General features: G+C 35.1%; 1 protein-coding gene across 1 annotated transcript; it reads right to left on the bottom strand.

The window, feature by feature from the left end:
- Positions 1-1,874: 1,874 nt before the first annotated feature.
- On the bottom strand, positions 1,875-20,718 carry LOC122598897 (DNA replication complex GINS protein PSF2-like). The gene is made up of 10 exons (XM_043771378.1): positions 20,547-20,718; positions 10,282-10,314; positions 4,882-4,958; positions 4,672-4,746; positions 4,442-4,556; positions 3,753-3,852; positions 3,648-3,678; positions 3,476-3,568; positions 2,368-2,517; positions 1,875-2,250 (listed from the first exon to the last, which is right to left on the bottom strand). Exons 3-10 carry the CDS (start codon positions 4,930-4,932, stop codon positions 2,233-2,235), a joined length of 633 nt encoding a protein of 210 aa, XP_043627313.1. The 5' UTR covers positions 4,933-4,958; positions 10,282-10,314; positions 20,547-20,718; the 3' UTR covers positions 1,875-2,232.
- Positions 20,719-22,212: the final 1,494 nt, after the last annotated feature.

Genomic DNA, 22,212 nt, shown 5'->3' with positions numbered 1-22,212 from the left:
TCATATATAATCTGTGTTTGATGTCGACATTGAGAAATAATATAAGCTTGATTAGATGCATCAACTTGACAACGTATATGTAGTTATAGTTAGATGTCCACATCAATCACATTCTATCAAGACAATTTTTTTTTATAGTTTAGATGTTTCCAATGATTGAAATATTCTAGTTAAAATAATAAAGATTAAAACAAAAATCCTAAAGCAAACAAATGAGTGAATGACCGATTCACCTTTTTCCTTCACGAGAGACCATTATGCAAGGTTTGCATAGGAATAGCTAATTGGCTATATTGATGTATCTAACTCTGGTGCAATTTGTAGAAACTAACTAGATAATCTATATAAAAAAAAAAACTATACCGAATTTTCATTTCAAGAAGTCGAATCTAAAACGTGTGGATAAAAAATAAAATAAATACTTATAGTTCAACGTTCTATTATTTCTTTCGACCCATCTAACCATTAATGACATTTTCAAATATATTTCTTTTACAAGTGATTAGTAATATACTCCACGCACACATGGGCTGCTAGTTGACCTGTTATCATTATAGCAAAATTTAGTACACTTCATAATGTAAACATCCAGTATAGAGAAAAAACATAATATTACAAGTTTATAACAATGCTTTAGATTTTAATTTCCTTTCTGGGTCCCATGACAGAATATCCAACCTTCCTTTACTAGAATCCAAGTACAAAATACGAGTAATGATTGATAATTGGGGTATCAGTTAGCAGGCTAAACATGCCAGAAAGGCACATATTGTTATTGAAGAATATAAAAACAGCTACAAAGATGCTACTCCTGATTTTGGTCCCATTATCATCCCTTGTTTATCTAATAGTCTAATACTATCCCATATCGGGCATGATACCTCCAAATGTCATATTTATTATCTAACAAGATGTATAGCAAAAAAAAACCCTTTAAATGCATTATAATTTTATGTTGTGGGTAATGAAGGCTGTAATGTAGTTTTTGTATGATCTTTTTGAGAAGTAAACCAAATACGCGTCTTTGATATGGTCTTACTATCTCTCTTGTGCTTTTTACATTTGCGCAAACCTTCTATAATTAAAAAAAAAGGTAAATGGTTGGGAACCCTCTGGTCCCATGTACCATTTTGGTACTCAGAGCGCACACCGCATAAAACTTATGTCCGGTAAGTCACCATTCTCACACATGGGATCACAAGAATATAGTTTCTCCACTTGCCTTTGGCAAGTTTTGAACCTGTGACCTCTAGCCTTCATCTGTAGGCCTATGTGGTCACATGATGGCGGTACCACTGGGGTTTCACCCCATTGGTAACTAAGAAAACAAAGATAGATGATTTTACATGTTCTGAGAACTAACTCTAAGGATTGACGCCTAAATTTAAGATGGATCATCGTCACCTATTTAGGAACGGAAGAGATTGCTACGAAACAGATTTTGGGAACAAAAAAAAGATGCAATTGTGACTCGGCATATCAGTAATCACATTAAAAGTTTACATGGAAAGACCGTCTTAGAAACAATCTAGTTTTAGACGTAGTCAACGAGTTTCTCTGTCTAGAAGCACCTTGTACTAAAGCTTACTTTTGTCTTCTGACATAACCAAGGATGAAGTTTCAATGCACATTTCATATTAATATTTGTCCTGGTATAGCTCAAATTAACAGAGTACAACCTAGTAAGAATTCCGCTAATGATAATGATATATATATTGCAATAATCTATATTACGAATAAGAAAGGAGTCCTCAAAAAGAAAAGGAGCTTAAAGAAAGTTATGGACTTTTAACATGTTTTTTGAAAGATATAACTTAGCTAACATTAGGCTCAAGAGTCTAGAGGCATTATTGACAATGTATCTGACCCTATTGTCATGCATCACTCAAAGATTACCAGAAATTCAAAAAATAGTGTTACAAATCACAGCTGATGCACGCTTGCAACATTAAGTCTAAAAATTTCGACAGTTCTCCACAAACCAAAAAACGAGGAAATATTAGGTTGGAGGTGTTGGAAGAAATATGTCAAACATGGTCATTAAATGTAAAATACTTATCCTTTCTTAATATCAAACTTTTTTGAATACCCAGTTTGGTTCTGGTGCAACGAAAAGGAGTTTGAGGAGTCAACTCTTGACTGACCTACATGTAGAAATCAACTTATTGACTAACAGAGCCTTCCTTGCTTAATTCTGAACATCACTTCTGATGGATAAGGTTGAAGAAGTCTTCATCGTCTCAACTCACGCTGGAAAAAAAGAAAGATAGTTGAATGCTTAGCATGTATATTGATCAATGAGCAAGATGATTGACTTGTACTCGTACCCTCAACTTCTGTTTTTGGTGATCAAGTGAAAAAACTTACCCTTGGTCCCCGATCAGCTGCTTGGGTTGGTCTATGTTCTTGTCTCTCCGTGTTGTGGATCATCTCTGGGTTACCAAGTTTGAAAAATGTTTCTAGCCCTCCAGTAACAAAGGGCCTTATCACATTTACTTCCATTGCAGATAAATTTAACTGTGAATATGTACATTTAATACAAGTGATAAGAACCATGACAAAATGAAATTAAAAACTACTTCTACTTCTACCGATGATAATTGACACTCCCATCCCCTTCTGCTCAGTTTCATGACAGACTACATAGACACCCCTGACAGCCTCATGTCAACAACGATACCCAGAAGCTGACAACCTCATGTCAAGATTTGCTTAATCGGTATGACTAGTAATTTCAACTATTTTACTTAGGAATAGGTGATGGTCAAACAAAATAAGAAAATGGTCAAATAGTTCAAATTGATAGATAATAACCCAATTTGTTATTTTAACGAATAAAACACCTAAAAGAAAATCTACATGGAAAGAGTATAACTTTTGTAATCATATTTGGCTCAGTACCACTAATCTATCAATAGATGGAGTGGTACCCGTACCAATGCAGCTTGGGCTCACATGTGAAGTTGAGAGACGCGTGTCCAATCCTTAGGGATGCCCAAATCATGTGGGTTTTAAGTGAAGGTATTTCACCGACATCAAGAACCTAGCGGGGAGGTCATGACGGGGATCCAATGTGGTTCCGGCCTTCTGGGGACAAGGCTATATTTCTATTCTATAAAAGTTTCAGGTGTACCCAACTGACCCGTCTCATTCAAATTTACACATTTGATCTTTAACACAACCTCTTGCTTTTGTGAAGTTTAGTCGGTATAATATGTGCCTGAAGCAGAGTTTGGTGGAATTGTGGAAACCACTAGCTAGTTCTTTAGAAAGCAGCATGTTAACCGTGTTATCAAAAATTAGCTTAGTAATCAAGTAAAACATTCTGTCATGAGAAAATAACTCACTAAGATGCCAATCATCCTATTTAATGTTTTTATTAAAAACGGGCCATAATAAAAAATGCTTATTTCACCTTATAAAGATAAAACATATTTTCTGTATTCTTAGTTCACATTACAGAGGTGAAACATACCTTCATTGCAAATGTCCAAGTTGAAACCTTCTCTAATCCAGTGCCAATTTTATGAAACCTTACATCTTTAATATCTTCAATGAGAGACCTTACCTACACAATACAAAAAGTATGAGCTTTTAAACTTCTGGTATCCAATAGCTATTTTTTTAGAAAAAATGTCAGGACTGACCATATATACTTCAGGTATGTCATCACGAGCACTGCATCAAATACACTATATAAGGCATGGTTTTCACTTTGCTAAACTGATAAGAATAAGTTGGCAAACACTCACTGGTCAAAAAGTAGCCTTGAGATCTCAACATAATGAAATGGTAACGCTTCAAATGAGCCTGCAGAGTCACGCTCTGCCTCTAAAACTTGAGTCAGCTTTTCTAGTAGAGAAGAAAGAAACCAAAAAGATGACTAGTTACTATTTAACAATATGCATTACACCCATCAATCCTAGTCCACATCAAAATTTCCTTTTTACCGATATGTGTTTGTATATATGTAGATGCAATTTCAAATGAAAACCACTCAAACAACATGAGATTCACAAGGACTAAAAAGTTGCATTTTATGTCACAAACAGTCAAAAAGAAACTAAAAAAGAGTTGAAAACCTCGTAAAACATGAAAAACCACAAAATATACGAGAAAAATGCTCTTCTGTGGTAGCATAATATGCGCATTTCAATAATATGGATAAACATACTAACTTGATTCTTCGAATTAGTTAAATATTTTATCTGGCTATTTATAATCACAGGTCAAATCATCATAATCGGATCCCTAACTTAAGTAAAATACCATGCACGTTTTCTCAATCTCAGTGACATTTTATTCACATTTCCTCAAAAATTTGGTACCTTTCTTAAATCTTTTATTCAGATATCTTTTTTTTAACATTTAAATCTATCGACTTTCACCAATTCACCCTAAACGAAAAAATGAGGGCTGTATAAAACAAAATGTGGTTTACCAAGAGACATCCATTCGGGAGGCTGGATAGTGCATTTTCCTCTCTTCTTCAACGCGATTGCTAGCCATATCGGTACTTCAATTGGTACCCGAGACGTAAATGGACCAAAATCTCCCTACAAGTCCTCTCTTGTCAGTTTATTCTATACTATTCAAATTTAATTATAAATCAAGTATAATAAGAAAATTTTATATTTTAACTAAAAGAAAAAAGTAAAGAAAGAGAAATACACAAATAAAAGTAAGGGGCTTCATATTAAGATTTGGAACAATCTGGATCATTTCATCCTCCGCCAAAAACTCCAGCTGAAATCCATTTAATTTATCATAACTTAGATTAATAATAATGAAAATAATAATAATAAATGAAAATTTTATAATTACTATTATTCGCATAATCAACTTTGCTTTTATACAGTGATAAATAAAATACTAAGTTACCTCGGCAGCAGTAAAAGTAGAAACTCCGCGAGGGTCTGATTGGCCGGACATGTTTTCCAATTACACTTTGAACAGATCTATAATTAGAGGGAGGTTAGATAGATAGATAGATAGATAGATAGATAGATAGATAGGTAGATCTAAATTAGGTTTTTAGGTGAATTTGTGGCGGGAGAAAATAAATTGTTCACATACACAAACTCAATTCAATTTGGGGCTAAAATAAATCTGGAAAAAAAGAGCGAAAATTAAAAAAAGAAAAGACAAAAGGGGCTGGGCTGGGCTTGGCTTTTTGAACTAGTATAAACTTGGGCTTGCCGTAAATGGGTTTCGTCAAACAGTTGAGCCACAAGTGGGAGTTCTTTATTTCTTTCTTTGCCCAGGCTAAGAGGAGCGGGGGCCTCACAAGTCAAAAGTGAGGGGACTTGTAATATTTGGCATCACGTCATCATAAGGAAAATGTAAGAAAAAGTGGTGAGTGGGGCTACTTGTAAATATTCCCTCCTTTGTTATAATATGACCCAAATATTCAACCATATTGCCTTCAAATGTGCATTTAGATCTTTTTGCTCTTAGACTGTACTCTCTCATCAATTGCAAAACTAATTGTAGATCCAACAAATGTTGTTGCATATCTCGACTATATACTAAGATATCATAAAAAAAAAATACAAGAGCACATCTTCTAAGCACCCAACTGAAAAGTGGAATTCATGAGGGATTGGAAAGTGGCAGGTGCATTGGTTAGCCCAAAAGGAAGGACCAAAAATTCATAATGTCCCTGGTGTGTTTTGAAGGATGAATGTCAGGCTCAAACATTCTCACCTGATGATAACCTAACCTAAGATCCAATTTAGAATACACCTCTGCTCCTTGTAATTCATCTAACAAGTCTTCAATCAGTGGTATTGGAAAAACATCCTTCACTGTAGCTTCATTCAGTCTTCTATAATCAACACACATACGCCATGAACCATCCTTTGTCTTCACAAGAACCACAGGTGCTGCAAAAGCACTAGTACTATGCCTAATCACCCATGTATCCAACAACTCTTTTGTCATCTGCTCAATTATGTCTTTTTGAGCCTTTGGGTGCCTTATATGACTTCAAATTCAAATTTATTTTCTCATCCTTCAAAACTATTTTATGATTTATTGCCCTGGAAGGAGGTAACCCAACTGGTCCTTCAAAAATGTTTGCATAAGTGGCTAAAAGAGCATGTAATTCCTCTGTATCAATTACTTCATTAATAGTGGGGTGATACATTCCAATGTGTCCTCCTGCAGGTTGTATTGTAAATAACTGTGTTTGTACAACTTGACTCTCATTTTGAAGAATTGCAGTCATTTTTTCCATGGTACAAGCAGCCAATTCCTGTCTCCTATTGCCTTTAAGCTCAATATTATTTCCCCCCACAGAAAACTGCATTGTCAGCTCTTTAAAAATCCATACAATATTACCCAGAGTTTCCAACCATTGAACTCCTAAGACAATATCATAATTTGTCAATTTGACAACCAACATATCAACTTCAAAATTATTGCCTTGCATCACCCAATCAAACTTCCTACAAAAGCTCATACACCCCATATTATTGCCATCAGCCACCTCCACCTTGACATGTGGAATTTGATGAATATAGCAGCTCACTTTAGTAGTGATAGATTCACTCATGAAATTGTGAGTAGAACCATTATCCACCAATATATGTAATGTTTTATTACCCACAAACCCAATCACTTGCATTGTAGAATAGGAAGGAATTCCCATTAGAGCATTTAATGAAACTTTTGGTTCTCCATGGATCAATTGCCTTGTATCTACAACTTACTGCACCATAAGCTCACCTCCCTCTTCTATACTATCATCTATTTCCACCAAACACGGTTGCTTATTTCCCTTACAAACCTTTTGATGTCCAGCCACAAATTTTTCATCACAATAAAAACATTCTCCCTTAGCTCTCTTCTCTTCCAAAAATCGATTGTTAACCTTCCTAGGTACAACTGGATTTATAGGTGCAGAATTGATAGGAGCGGGTAATAAAGGTTGTTTACTAATGCAAGGATACACAAAACTCCTATTTGGAGGAAATTTATATGTGCTTGCAGTCACATTTCTCACTCCTAAGGTTTTATTTGCTTGATTTTGCATTCTAGCCAATCAATATGCTTCTTTCAAGGTTTTTGGCTTAAACATTCTAATTGGAAATCTAATTTCAGGCTTCAATCCTTCTATATACAAACTTATAGTGTATTCTTCCACCAAGGTAACTTTTGTCAATAATAGGTCAAATGCATCATTATAATCATTTAACTCTCCCGTTTGAGTCAAAGCCTTAAGAGATCCCATATCATCTTCTACTAAAATTTGAGCAAACCTAACGGAAATAGCTCTCATGTACTCATTCCCTCCTATATTCATCATTTCTTTACCACTAGATTGCACATAATTCAAATGCCATGATAGAGCCCTACCTTCTAAATTGAGAGCAGCATACCTGACCTTGTAGTTATCTAGTGTTTCATCTAATGAAAACTAGTGCTCACACTTATATAGCCATCCTTCAACGTCCTCGCCTTCAAATTTGGGGAAATCTAATTTGGTGAGTCTACTATTGCAATTCCGGCCAGATTGACCACCGCGAGTATCACCGCCGGTCACAATCGCCACTCGTTGATTCGCCAACTGCTCATACTTATCTTCCCACTGTTTTTGCATATCGATGAACATTTTTTTGAGATCCACAAGTCTTGTATGAGTTGTTGAAAATTGATCAACTCGAGATAGATCCTTTGTGAGTTTCTCAATTTCCTGATTTCGTGTTGTCATCTTCTGCGATTTCTACGTCACCGTCGCCGCCGGTGATAATAACGGAAATCGCTCGTTGTAAAACGGTGAATTTTGTGAAAAATCGCCTGAATCTATGAGTCCGATCGTCGGCGGTGATGAATTAGGTCACCGAGATACAGAATCGGCCACCAGGAGCATCACCGGAGAAGAAGGTCGGCGGTTAGCTCTGATACCAATGATAAAGGAGAAATGTGATTGGAGGAAAAGAAAGAGAATTTTGTATTAATATCTGAAATATATCTGTAAAATGTATATGACATCATATATATACAACGGCTATCTCAACCGCTCCTAACAACATCACTTTCATTTGTACAGATTACACCCCCAACTTCCATTATTTACAACTTTCCCCCTTTATTCATTATTATTATTATTATTATACAAATGTAGTGTATCAAAAGGAGTGCTCACTTTAGATTGCAGTCCACAAATTAAATTTAACTATACTATACCCCTACCATCCATTCTTAAGAAACTAAAGAGCTTTAAAAAGTCAATTTGCTAGGTTAAAATCTGGTGTTGGTTACTTGCTAAACTCCTTATCAACTTGAAGTGATTGTAGCTCTTTTAACATGGTATTGCTCACAATTATTAAAGCCATCATCATGGCTATCTTAGTCACAAACTCTAGTAATCAACGATGATGGCCTAGTTCAGTATGTGGTTGCTGCAGCCTTCTGACTCCTCGAGGAATCTAGCGTTCTATTATTTGTTGATAGTGTTGGTTTAAAAGTACTTTACTGCATTATAAGATTGATAGCTTCCGTTGGCTTTCCCAACCGTCTCGTGTATTTGTTTGTCTTCTTCTGTATTCTTTTTCTTTATTACTTTAGACGTGAAGCAACTAATCAACTATTTGTAATTTCGGGCGTTTCTAGCATAAACAAGAAGATAATATCCCCATTATGGATATGGGGGTTGCAAATGTCTAATACATACTCCTGCTATTCAGTCCACATACCCATTTTAGATTAAGAAATCTAAAATCCTAACATTCTCTAGCAATACAAGTGACTAAAAAAACAAACATAGACTGGTATGTGGCATCTGACTTTCCACTTTTACAAAACCTTTAGTTTTTGTAGTTAATTGTTCCAACACGCTTAAGACATCTAGGTATCCTACCTGAGATTATTTCTACTTCTAAATGACTCTAAATACAACTAGCATCTTCAAGTAAACTTAAATAAAAAGTGCAAATGATTAAGCCTCAATAAAATTGCACTCATTCCACGATCCAACAGATACTTATTCCCCCCAACATTACCTCATTTTTTTCCACTTCAATAACCACATATTCCACCCTATGTTCATCCTTCCACTTCCAATACCCCTCCATATAATCTCGATTAGAATGAGCCTAGGTATAACAACGACCGGTGTTGCTTAGCTTATTGACGTATAGTTTTGTCCCCTTCAAATTCTTTAGTCTTTTAACGTTTGTTAGAATCCCACAGCTGCAGAAAAGAGGCATCAATGAATTTATCATAAGGGTACTAAAAGAAACATGACACTTGTATGTACTCCGTATCTTTAGGCTTCACGTAATGTCTGACTTGATAGGTCTTTGCTTATCACTGGCAAACTCTAGCTTATTGTAAGTTATTTTGTCCTATGTTGCGGCACTAAAAGAAGTTATTTACCTTTTATGAAGCACATAAAAAAAAAATATCAGAGTTAACATTTTCTTTATGAATTCTATGAGTATGTTAAAAAACCTAACTATCGCATGACGAATTGACGATCAAATTCAATCAGAGTATTGGCCTTCAAAAAGCAAGTTGTTGGATGCCAAGCACCATGCCCGTGGCACTTTGGCACACTCCATGGCTAATACATGTATCCCTAGTAATTGTGATTTCTAAACCCTAACAAAAATCAAAAACAAAGACTTGATAGTGCAACCATAGACGAAGGTTAACAAAGACCACATAAACAACATGTGAAAGAAAAGGAACGCTTAACAAATAAAAAAAAGATGAACTTGCACAAAATAAGTTGTAAAAAGCAGTAACAACTAACGACAACTACGCCCATTTCAACAAGTACAAAACTGTCCAAGAAAGAAAAAGAAATGTATGCAATGATTTACACCGCAGACTACTTGATGCATCAATCGACGTACGGTAAACATATAAAAAAAATCACATTTACGATAAAACTGAGAAACTTTACCATCCTTATATAATTAGCACATACTATGCCCATATGTTTCTTGAAACAGTCTTACAGCTCTGCTATAAATTATAAACCGAGCCTCCCTTATTAAAGACTCAAGACAGTACAGAACTTGGAGTTTCAGGTATTCCTGTGTTCCATATTCTCTCAAAATCAATTATTTTAATTAACACCTATTTTATAAAAATTAATTAACACCTAAATCTAAAATAAACAACATTTTAAGCACTGTGTATGAGCTTCATCAGCAACAAATAGCTCAGTCAGTCATATTTAATCAGATATCATTATTCAAATATTAAATTACATATATACAGCTTCAATTATAAAATTTTGCAAACAAAAAGGCTTGAATTATATATTACCTGGATCAAACGGTGAGTAAGTGTGATCTAGAACGACGGTAATATGACAATAGTTGCCGGCCGGTGAAGAGCGGCGCTGAAACCTGGAATTTTTAGTATTGTTATACTTTCCCCTTATTATTATGCAGGTTAGGTTAAATTCTGTCTAGGGGTGTTCAAAACTGGATATTCGGATATCCAAAAATGTTGGGGAAAAATTCGTGAATAATGAACTGATAACCGGATATAATCAAACTTTGAAAGGCGTGTAATCACTTTCAGATTGAATCAATTTGGCGGTTCACCCAAATTGAGAATTAAGAACGTTCTGTGTGTTTATTATTTGAGAGAAAAGAACCAGAAAGAAGGAAGAAAAAGAATGATCAGAAATCTTGTTACGGGTTGTATAAATCCACCAGAAGGCAGCTCGACCCCAGCCAGGGGCTGCCGCCCCCTTGGACCCCGCTCTCAGGGGCGCTGCCCCCGGACCCCTGTACCTTAGGGGCTTCGCCTCTAAGGTCATAATAAATTCAAATAGGCGTGCACTCCGCACCACCAATCCTATATGATGTATTATTATGACAATACTGATCAAACAAGTTAACCCAATTACACTAAAATATCCAACAATCCTCCCCTATTTTAGTGTAATCCATGATTAACTAACAACCATTTCAAACATTCAAACTTTTGCATAAATGAAATGTCGTAACGATTGAATTTCACATTAGTACATTACACATTCCGAATATTCGAATTTCATGGTGTCGTAACGATTGAACCATGGGAACTCTATTGAATACACGAAGATAATGTACACAAAAGTTTACACACATAGTAGTTCTATCTTGACATATATTTTACTAGCCTATGTCCCTATCCTTCATAAGCATGTCAAAGCCAAGTCCCAACTTTTTGAAGCGGCTAAACTTCATGCTATCATAGGTAGCTCCTTTAATCTTGCACCTGCATATGCAATTTGTCAAAAGAGCTATTAAGAATATAAACATTCAACCTCCTTATCTTGCAGGTCCGAACACATACCTTGGGATGAATCTTTAAATGTGTTCCAATCTCTAAACATTAAGCCTTCCACATTGAATTCAGCATCTAGCGTCATACTAGATGGGAATTGGGTATCTCAATGCTCAGAGATTTCTGACGGACTTTAATCCCACTCCTATAGCCGACTTATTCACGAGATCTCTATTCAACGCTTTGGTTAAATGGTCGGCTAGATTGTGTTGTGTTTTCACAAACACCACAGATATCACACCATCAGTGATTAACTCACATACCATGCTGTGTCTAACACCTAAGTGTCTAGACTTTCCATTATACACTTGACTGTATGCCTTAGCCAACGTGGCTGCATTATCACATCTGATAGATATGGGTGATATCGGTTTAGGCCACAATGGAATTTCATATATCAAATTCGTTAGCCATTCAGCTTCTTTACCAGCTGCTGCTAATGCCACAAATTCAGATTCCATTGTTGAATTAGTGATGCAAGTTTGTTTCTTTGATGCCCAACATATAGCACCACCACCAAGAAGGAATACCCAGCCACTTGTGGAAGAGTGATCTTCCAAATTAGTAATCCAACTTGCATCTGAATAACCTTCAAGAACAGAAGGAAATCCAGTATAAGTCAAACCAAAATCCTTGGTTCCTTTCAAGTATCTAAATACTCGATTAATCGCTTGCCAATGAATCAAACCAGGATTGTGAGTGTACCTACTCAGCTTTCCAACAGCAAAGGCTATATCAGGCCTAGTACTAACCATGGCATACATGAGAGATCCAATAGCCTTTGAATATTCAAGTGGATTCACTGCAACTCCCTTGTTAGGCACAAGTTTTAGAGTAGGATCCATAGGAGTACTCATTGGAGAACTATCTTTGTGATTGAATTTATCCAATATCTTCTCAATGTAATGAGATTGAGAGATAGTAATACCATGTTCTCCACGTATGATCTTAATTCCAAGAATCACATCAGCCTCCCCCATGTCTTTCATATCAAACTTTGATGACAGGAATTCCTTAGTTTTATCAACTTGATCTTGGTGAGTACCAAAAATCAACATGTCATCAACATACAAGCAAATGATCACTCCTTTACCAGAAGTGTCAAATTTGCTATAGACACACTTGTCTGCTTGGTTTAATGCAAAACCATTAGACAACACCACCTCATCAAACTTCTGATGCCATTGCTTAGGGGCTTGCTTCAGACCATAAAGAGATTTCACTAACTTACAAACCTTATGTTCATTACCAGGCATGACAAATCCTTCAGGTTGTTTCATGTAAATCTCTTCATCCAATTCACCATTTAGAAAGGCAGTCTTAACATCCATTTGGTGAATTACAAGATTATGTATAGCAGCAAGTGCTAACAATAATCTAATGGTGGTAATCTTAGCAACAGGAGCATAGGTGTCAAAGTAATCAATACCTGCCTTTTTGTCTAAAGCCTTGGATCACCAATCTAGCTTTATACTTGTCTATGCTTCCATCCATGCTTCCATCCACCTTCATCTTCCTTTTGAAGATCCATTTACTACCTAAAGGCTTACACCCAAGTGGTAAATCAGCCAATTTCCAAGTGTTATTGTGCATAATAGAGTCAATCTCATCTTGGATTGCCTCTTTCCAAAATGCAGCATCCCTTGAAGCCATAGCTTCACTGTAGGTCTTAGGATCATCATCAACATTAAAGCAATATTGATATTGAAAGTCAATTCCATTCCTTGATCCTTCCACCAAATACAATTGGAAATCATCCCCATATGACTTGGGTTTTCACGCTCTTTCACTCCTCCTAGGCTTAGGAGGTGCTTCAGTCACTTGTTCATTTCCACCAGTGCCACTAGAACTTGCCACTGTGTCTCCAGGTCTAGGTAAAGATGTGAACCTATCCTCATTCCCAAAATCAGCATCCCTTGACTCAACAATAGAGTGCACGGATACATAGTCATTAGGTTCTATGACATAGAACCTATAACAAACAGAATTTTCAGGATAACCAATGAAGATACAATCTATACCTCTTTGACCAATGGTATGAATTTTAGGGTCAGTCAGTCTCACCACTACTCTACAGCCCCAAACTCTAAGATAACTTAGATTTGGGATCTTTTTATGCCAAAGTTCATAAGGGGTTACCTTGTTGTTCTTGTTAGGAACTCTATTCAATAAATGACAGGCTGTCAACATAGCCTCACCCCAAAAACCTTCACTAAGGCCAGAATAGCATAACATGGAGTTAACCATTTCTTTTAATGTCCTATTCTTCTTTTCGGATATACCATTTTGCTGTGGAGTGTAAGGAGCTGTGGTCTGATGTACAATTCCAGTGGACTGAAAATACACTGGATCATAGTACTCGCCTCCCCTATCAATGCGAAGGGTTTTAGTCTTCACACCATGATAAAGCTCTACCTCCTCTTTGTAAATTTTAAATTTATCAAGAGCTTCATCTTTTGAGTGACACAAATAAACATAGCAATATCTAGTAGCATCATCAATAAAAGTAACTACATATTTTTTATTACCAAGTGATGGAGTAGAATGGAAATCACACAAGTCACTATGAACGAGTTCTAATACCTTTGTATCTCTAGTGACGTTTTTAGTGAAAGGTTGTCTAGTAATCTTAGTCAACATGCAAGTTTTACACCTTTCATTATTAACATCAAAAGAAGGTATTAGACTCATTTTCGACATGTCAACTAATCTCTTGTAATGTACATGTCCTCGTCTAGCATGCCATAATTCTGATTTGTTGAAATTATTGCTAGAGACGGTAGAAGTCATGCAAATAGAATTATCAAAAGAAGAAACATCCAAATTTAATTTAAACATTCCATTCAAATATCCAAATCCAATAAAGGTTCCATGTTTTGACAAGATATACTTGTCACTTTCAATGACCTGCTTGTATCTACAATTATTCAATACAATACGAGATACTAAGTTCTTACGAATTCCAGGTACATATAGAACATTATGTAAGAGTAAAGAGTTTCCAGAAGTAAATATTAATAGAACAGATCCTATTCCTTTAACAGGTTCAGTAGCAACATTGCCCATCTTCAATAAAGATCCATCTTCAATTGGTTTAAAGTCCTTAAACCATCGAAGATCCTTGCACACATGACATGTCGCTCCTGAATCTGTCCACCACGAAGTGTCATCATCGTGCACATAAAATGCTTCAGATATTACAGATATATAATAAATCTGAACAGAATGATCACATGGCACCAAAAATGAACCTGCTTGTTTTTCAGGATCCTTGGATCCACTAGAACCAGCCTCGTTTTTGCCTTTTCCTTTACCCTTACCAGACCTGCATTCACATTTCAAGTGTCCAAGTTTCCCACACTTCCAACAGGCCAACTTTGGTTTCTTATCAGACCCTTTATTGTTATTGCCTTGAGATTTTCATTTCCCTTTACCAGCCTTGGAGGTTTCACCCTCCTCCATCATGTTCACAGAAGAACCAGCCATGGCTTTAGTACCACCATCAGATGCCTTTTCCATATCACGTATGTATTGTTCAATTTGGAGACAACTTCCAAGTTGAACCATATTCATATCCTCTTTTTTATGTTTCATATTATTTTTAAAATCTTTCCAAGAGGGGGGCAGTTTGTCAATCACACTACAAACAGAAATAGATTCATCCATTTTCATACCATATAGTGCCAACTGTCCTAGCATCCTTTGCAATTCATGATATTGTTCCATGACAGGCCTAGTATCTACCATCTTATAATTAATAAAATTACTGACAATACTAGACACATCTTCTGCCATGTATTTGGCTTCAAGGGAATCCCATAATTCTTTTGCAGACTCTACGTTTTGATAGACATCAAACAAGGAATCAGACATACCGTTAAGAATATGACCGCGACAGATGTAGTCAGAATTTTCCCACTTCGAACGAGCGCGAGTTTGTTCCAGGGTTTCATTCTCAACGGCCTCAGGGCATGGGGTACTCAGAATATATACCACTTTCAAATTCGTCAGATAGAAGTGCATCTTTTTTGTAACAACCCTCAATTTCCAATTAGGATAATTTACTTGGACTTATCTAGGTCCTTATCCCTAGAGGTTTATTAAGAGAATCGACCTTCTAGACATTCAAAGCATAGCGATAATTGCCCCCTAGTACAGTGAAATGCCATAAACAATAACTATAATTATTCAATACGATCTCAAGTTACAGATATTAGTTCTAATTGAACTTGACAAAATGCCAATGAACCAAAAATTGAATCTCGAGAAGTTAAGTTATATAAATAATAAGGTAAGACTCACAAGTTGTGATAACAATCATAAATCTTCACAAAGGACCAACAATTCAAACGCCAAACTAATTGACGTACATTTGAACACAAAGATATAATGACCATCTTGAAAATAGATTTATAAACTATTATGTACATAATAGTAAGCTTGAATAATAATAAGTACATAAATATATTGCAACATTTGAATAAGTCTTCCAATTAAAAGATATGCACACAACTTAAACTTATTATACATATAAACTCTTATAAAATCCACCAATCAACATACAACTAACCCACTTATTCTTACACTCACACACAAATATACATCACATATATATATATACATACATACAAACACTAGTTAGGACTTAAACCTAACACAAACCACTTGGGTTAACCAATGAGTTCACTCCTAACCCACTACACCACTCCATTAGACCAATAGGCATCCTCCTAACTCCTTTTCCTCCTCTCTCCCACGTCCATACATCTGCACACACCACCCCACACCTTTCATTCTTGAAAACACAACACACACTCCTCCCAAAAACTCTCTCTCAACTATCTCCACCTCCTTCCCCAATTTTCAGATTTCTCCAAGGCAAAATGGAGCTTGAAACTAACTAATCTAGTGTAATAATAAGTTCCATTGATCATCCAACAACTAGAGTCATGCATGGTGGAAGCATGGAGTCGATTTGGAGGCAACAAGGTCACGAAATCAGCCCTCTAAGGGGCTGATCGAACAGCAGCAGAAAACAGGAGCAAACAAGTCCCATCTTCTTCCTTCCTTTTGGTTCTTGATTATCAATGGGTACCCAACATGTTCCTTTGTTTGTTCTTCATCCCTTCTTTCATTTGATAGCTTATTTTCCCTTATTTTTGAGCTTGTAACAGCCAACAAACGACTCATGGGCTGCCATCAAGAACAAGACCCAACACCACATCCCATCTTGTTATTTTGATCTTCAAAGGTTGATAACTTGAACTCTTTTGATTACCACTCTTTTTACCTTTCAAATTATCACTAAATACACATTTATGCATGCATATTTAAATGATGGAATAATAAGAAATAATCATTAAAAAGTCTCACACATAAGAAATAATACGTTGATTGAGCTTGAAAGTGATAGATCTTAACATGCATGCTTAGATTTGCACTAGTTTTGATTGATTTTGATTTGGGGATTTGAGATGGATGGTTATGATTTTGAATTTGATATAATCTGTATATTTGATGTTAAGAGATACAAAACAAAGTAATAATTTTGTTAGTGGGAATCTAGAGGTTAAAGCAAGCAAACAAAACCATTGGTGGGATGTATTAACCAATAAACATTCTGACAGAATTAATCTCCTGTCTTAGAACAGGTAAACTGAACATGTGAGGACATTTTCAAGAAAAACTATCAAAATAAAAGTTGTAGACAAATGAATTAAGATTAACCTCCAACTGGAATTACTCAAAAACACTAAACCAAACGAAAGATATGATTTTTCTACTGAAACTGGTCAAAACTATAATTTTGTATGAATATTTTATAAACTTTAACAATTTTTATCTCCTAATCCATAAAGTTCCAGGAGGTCATACTTGGTGGAAAGTAATTTCAATGTGTTGTGAACTTAAAATAAAATCATGGGATTTTTCTAACAATCAGAATATCAAGAACTTTTATAAAACTTCTGATGTCGCAAGCAGTGCCCATTCGGGACAGTTTGTGTTTGGATAATTTTTAAGGACACCAAACATCATCTAAAAATTCACCAAAAATTCAAAACAATACTAGATACATATAAGTCACTGTGTAAAAATCATGAAGGTCCAAATAATTCGTCTTGACCCCAAAATAGTAGCTAACATTTCTTAAAAATAAAGTATAAAACAAAAAATTTGTAAGTAATCTTATAAATGGCATAATGGGCTATGTAATGAACTAAGAACCATAATGGGCTAACCCGGCCCAAATAATGAACCCAAAAGGAACACAAATCAGTAGGCCCACTTGGCCCAATAAGCCTTATAGCCCAATAACCACTATGACCCATTATGCACCTAACCCAAATAAGGTAAAGCCCAATAACTAATGTAAGCCCAAAACATTTAAAAGCCCATGACACTTAAGGCCCAATTGATAATGGCCCATAACACTTAAACGAATTTCATGAGATAAGTGTAATAAAATAAAACAAAGATAATTAAGTGAGATAGGAATAAGTAATTATGTTAACCAAGTTATATACTGATATCACAAATGCTAATTCGCGCTAAAATCGGTTACACAACAAATGATGAATAAGGATAACATAGCTTAATATGATATTTTACATGATAACCTAAGATGCCAAGTGAAACCACAAATGAAGCCAAGTTACCAAAAATCTAACAAATTATAACTACACATGTAATGAAAGTAACCCTTACACCATCAATCTCTACAACCAAAACGATGCGAGTGTTACCAATATACTTGGACCCCACAATTGATAGTAACATAATGAAAATGGCATTTCTAAGTGATGGCTTAAGATAGGAACTTACGTATATTAGTCCTATCGTAGGGATAGTCTTGGCTTGAAAAATGATGGAGGAACATAATGGATATATGGTCAAGGAAGCTATAGATGGGAAGTACCCATTTTGCATAGATGAGTATAATATGCGGCATACCAAGGTGAGTCATAGCCCCTTTCAAACTCTTTTATGTGTTTTACTTTCGGGGTGAAAAGCATGATAAATGAAACTACTTTCTATATATGCAATGTTTCTTGAAAGAGAGTTGTTATATGAAATGATTCTTGATATATGAGTATGAAATAAAATTGTTTCGTATGTTCATGAAAATAAAGGATTTATGTGATGAGCTTGAGTTCTGTCAAACCGCGGCGTTCGGTACACTACTATTTACTCCGAAAGTGGAGGCCTGTAGTTAGTTAGTTGCGCAACTAGGTTTTGTCCGCCCACCCAAAGCATACCGTTGGAAGGTTGGTTGCCTTCGTGACAACCTCCACTTCTAGTCTGGCCCCCGGGTGTTCTAACTACCTAAAGATAATCAGGCGTCTCCATGGCACGACCCATTATCATTATTGTCATTATTACTACGACACTTGATTGACAGCTTGTGCTATGAATTGAATTATTGGATTGTAATCGGACTTGAATAAAATGGTAGTAGTAGTGGCTCAAGCATTTACTCATCAAAATTATGTAAATTATGCCCTTGTGGCTAAGTGAAAGGGATATTAATATTGTTGATAATTGGAAATTGTTTGGACATACGGATTGGGTATCGTCCCTCATGTGATATCTTGAAAGACGTTGAAATTGGTGATATTGAAATGATTTTGGTAACTGAATGATTTTGGTATGATATACGAGTAATCAATTTATATACTTTTTCTCTCATGATGATTTGACAAATGAGAACCTGAAATTTTACTATAGATTCTCCAAGTCTTGATATGACATTATGGTATTTGGAAACTTGATAACATGATATGAAAACTTTGTCGATCATATGGTTTGGATATTTCGAAATGTAATAGTAATCAGTTTTTCTAAGTATTAAAACGGTGATGTACCAAGATTTATATAAAAACCTATGCACTCACCAACTACGTTTTCGTAGTTGACACTTTTTCTTCATGCTTTTCAGGAAATAAGCTTAAGCATTGAGGATTTATATGCTTCATGAATATTTGCATTACCCTTTGGAGTCAAAGATCAAACCTTGTGATAGGCAATGGAATCCGCCTTGATCATTGTAGTATACTACTTCATGTGCTTGTTATTTGTTTCGTGAACTTAATATTCAAGTACGGTGGACGCATTTGTACTTGGAAATTGGTTCACATGCGTGTACATTTGTAAATTCTTTTATCAAATAAAACTATGGTGAATGTTATTTATAATCCTTTGTTTTGAATACTCGACTTTCTGTACATCTCATTGTTCCGCCTTAGTTGGGGTGTTACATTTTTCTGCCATCGACGAAATTCCTGTCCAGTAAACTGCTTCAACTTCTCAAAGGGTTTCATCATATCCTTGCCAGAATCATTGTTCGTCATCTTCAGTAAATTGATTCAATCTTTGTTGGGGGAAAATTCGTGAATAACGAACAGATAACCGGATATAATCAAACTCTGAAAGGCGTGTAATCACTTTCAGATTGAATCAATTTGGCGGTTCACCCAAACTATTCAATCGGATACAATTCAGAGAATTAAGAACGTTCTGTGTGTTTATTATTTGAGAGAAAAGAACCAAAAAGAAAGAAGAAAAAGAATGATCAAAAAATCTTGTTACGGGTTGTATAAATCCACCAGAAGGCAGCTCGACCACAGCCAGGGGCTCTGCCCCTTGGACCCCGCCAGGGGCTGCCGCCCCCTTGGACCCCGCTCCCAGGGGCGCTGCCCCCGGACCCCCGTACCTTAGGGGCTTCGCCCCTAAGGTCATAATAAATTCAAATAGGCGTACACTCCGCACCACCAATCCTATATGATGTATTATTATGACAATACTGATCAAACAAGTTAACCCAATTACACTAAAATATCCAACAAAAAATTCGGACTGTGGTTTTGGTCATCCGAATCCGAAATTTCGGATATCCGATCTGAAATTTGAACATATCAGTGATAATAATGCGTATGAACTGATAACCTTATTATCCATCAATTGTACAATAACCAAAAAATATTAAAAACAATATCAATAATGATAAGAAAAACATCTCCTGCTAAAAAAAATTAGGAAAATAAACACATTTCGATTATTTCATGTAACAAAACAAGATCCTAACAAAACAATATAACTATTCATACAAAATAATTTACAGTGAAGTAATAGCAATTCAATTTCACATAAACCAATTCCATTTCCACAGAACCCAATCTTTTGATTGTAATTAAAAAAAAAAAACTAATTAATGATTAGAAGCACAATAAAGAAAGTAATAGTGATAGTAAGAAAAATGACAATTAATAGTGACTTGTAGTGAAGACTTCTGCCGATGGTAGATTTGGAGAAGGAAGGGGTAGACGATAGAAGATAAGCGGGGGATCTTGGATTCGCTGGAATCATTTAGGTCTCATTGTTTGAATTTGACCAGTATGATCTATTGATTGTACAATGTATTAAAGCTTAAAGCAACCCATTAATTAAGTATAGTTTAATAGCAACAGAACAACTAGAGGCCCAAGTATATATAACTATATGTATTGTACTTTTCGGATAATCCGAATATCAAAACTTTTTCAAAACTTCATCCGATATCCGAATCCGAAAATCCAGATATCCGGTTCTTTCGTATCGGGTTTCGGTTGTTTAGGATTGCGGATTCGGATATTTTGAACACCCCTAATTCTGTCCATCTTGCAGCCCTTGTACTATTTATATTTATATATTTATTTATTATTATATTTATATATGATATAATTTCACAGAAGAAAGATATTTATTCTTGTTTTTTTTTAGTTTTTTATTTTAGAAAATGATAAATTTAATTCGAATCATGCATAAACATTCATTTGTAACGTGAATCTGTTGGCAAATGATATTCACACTCTTATTTTATTCTTACTTGATTATCAGAAATATCGATATTTGATGGTTGCTAATCCTCCCAGTCATTGAACAAGAATATTTTCAAAGTTTTATGAAAAATCTTGTTTGAAAAGTAGATAGACATCTATTTGTTGCATTAATTACCATTAAGTATCTAAGAATACATATAACTTGGAGTACTCTATAACTTGTATATATATTCTTTATTGTGTAAAACAAAATTTCATTTAGTTCATTGTAATTAACTCGTAAAATTCGACGAATCGTGTAAGCAACGAGCTAAATGTTGATGTGGGGGTCACTCATGTCAGATGGTGCCACATCAATAACATCCAGTCGAATTCTTATACGATTTGTTTAAAACCAAATGAAAATTTTTTCAAACAATAAAAAAATCGTACAACTTATGTACATTTTTATATATTTAACCAGATCGGCTATTATATCTTTTTAACTAATAATAACCAAAAAGGTATTATACCAAATTTTGTTCATGTTAAACCATATCAACATTAGAGAGGCCTTCCTTTTTCTTATAAAAGACTTAATAATTAAAGTCTTAATGCAATCAGTCAAACTTTAATTTTTAGAACTAATAAATGAAAATAACCATCAATTATTTATTTTTTACCTAATACATACAAACATTATTTATACATTCATGCACTTGATAAGATGTGTAAGAATAAAACAGACCCTATTATCTGGTCTTTTTGCTTATATTTTTCTTATAAAAGTACATGTACTAACTTTTGCTTATATTTTTCTTCCTTGGCTTTTTGAAATATAATCATACTTAGGCTTCACCCAATCCTGCAGTTCTTTCTGGCTCTTTCTCACTGCCACATCAGTTTTTCTCTCTCCTTAATTCACCTTTTCCTACTCACTACAACCCTACATCTTTATCACCTCTTCCAGTCTTCCTCATCTCTTCCTCAACTTTTATTTATTCTTGTTTTATATTTACAAAGTTATATAATTACCAAATAAACCTTAAACTTTTATTATTATATTCGGTTTGGGCAGAATCGTACCACGACAATTGCGGAGAAGACAAAACAACGGATGAAG

This window comes from Erigeron canadensis, chromosome 5 (genome assembly GCF_010389155.1).
Source record: "Erigeron canadensis isolate Cc75 chromosome 5, C_canadensis_v1, whole genome shotgun sequence".
Taxonomy (NCBI): Eukaryota; Viridiplantae; Streptophyta; class Magnoliopsida; order Asterales; family Asteraceae; genus Erigeron; species Erigeron canadensis.
The sequence above is the reverse complement of the archived record's forward strand: the minus strand, read 5'-3'. Positions and strand labels throughout refer to the sequence as shown.

What these genes read in the sequence shown, in the direction of transcription:
- LOC122598897 (XM_043771378.1), bottom strand. Translation starts at nt 4,932, where the DNA reads ATGTCCGGCCAATCAGACCCTCGCGGAGTTTCTACTTTTACTGCTGCC. An exon ending in AGCCCCTTACTTTTATTTGT is followed by an intron (nt 4,557 to 4,671) that starts GTATTTCTCTTT and finishes GAGGACTTGTAG; the next exon opens with GGAGATTTTGGTCCATTTAC. An exon ending in CTTGGACATTTGCAATGAAG is followed by an intron (nt 2,518 to 3,475) that starts GTATGTTTCACC and finishes ACATATTCACAG; the next exon opens with TTAAATTTATCTGCAATGGA.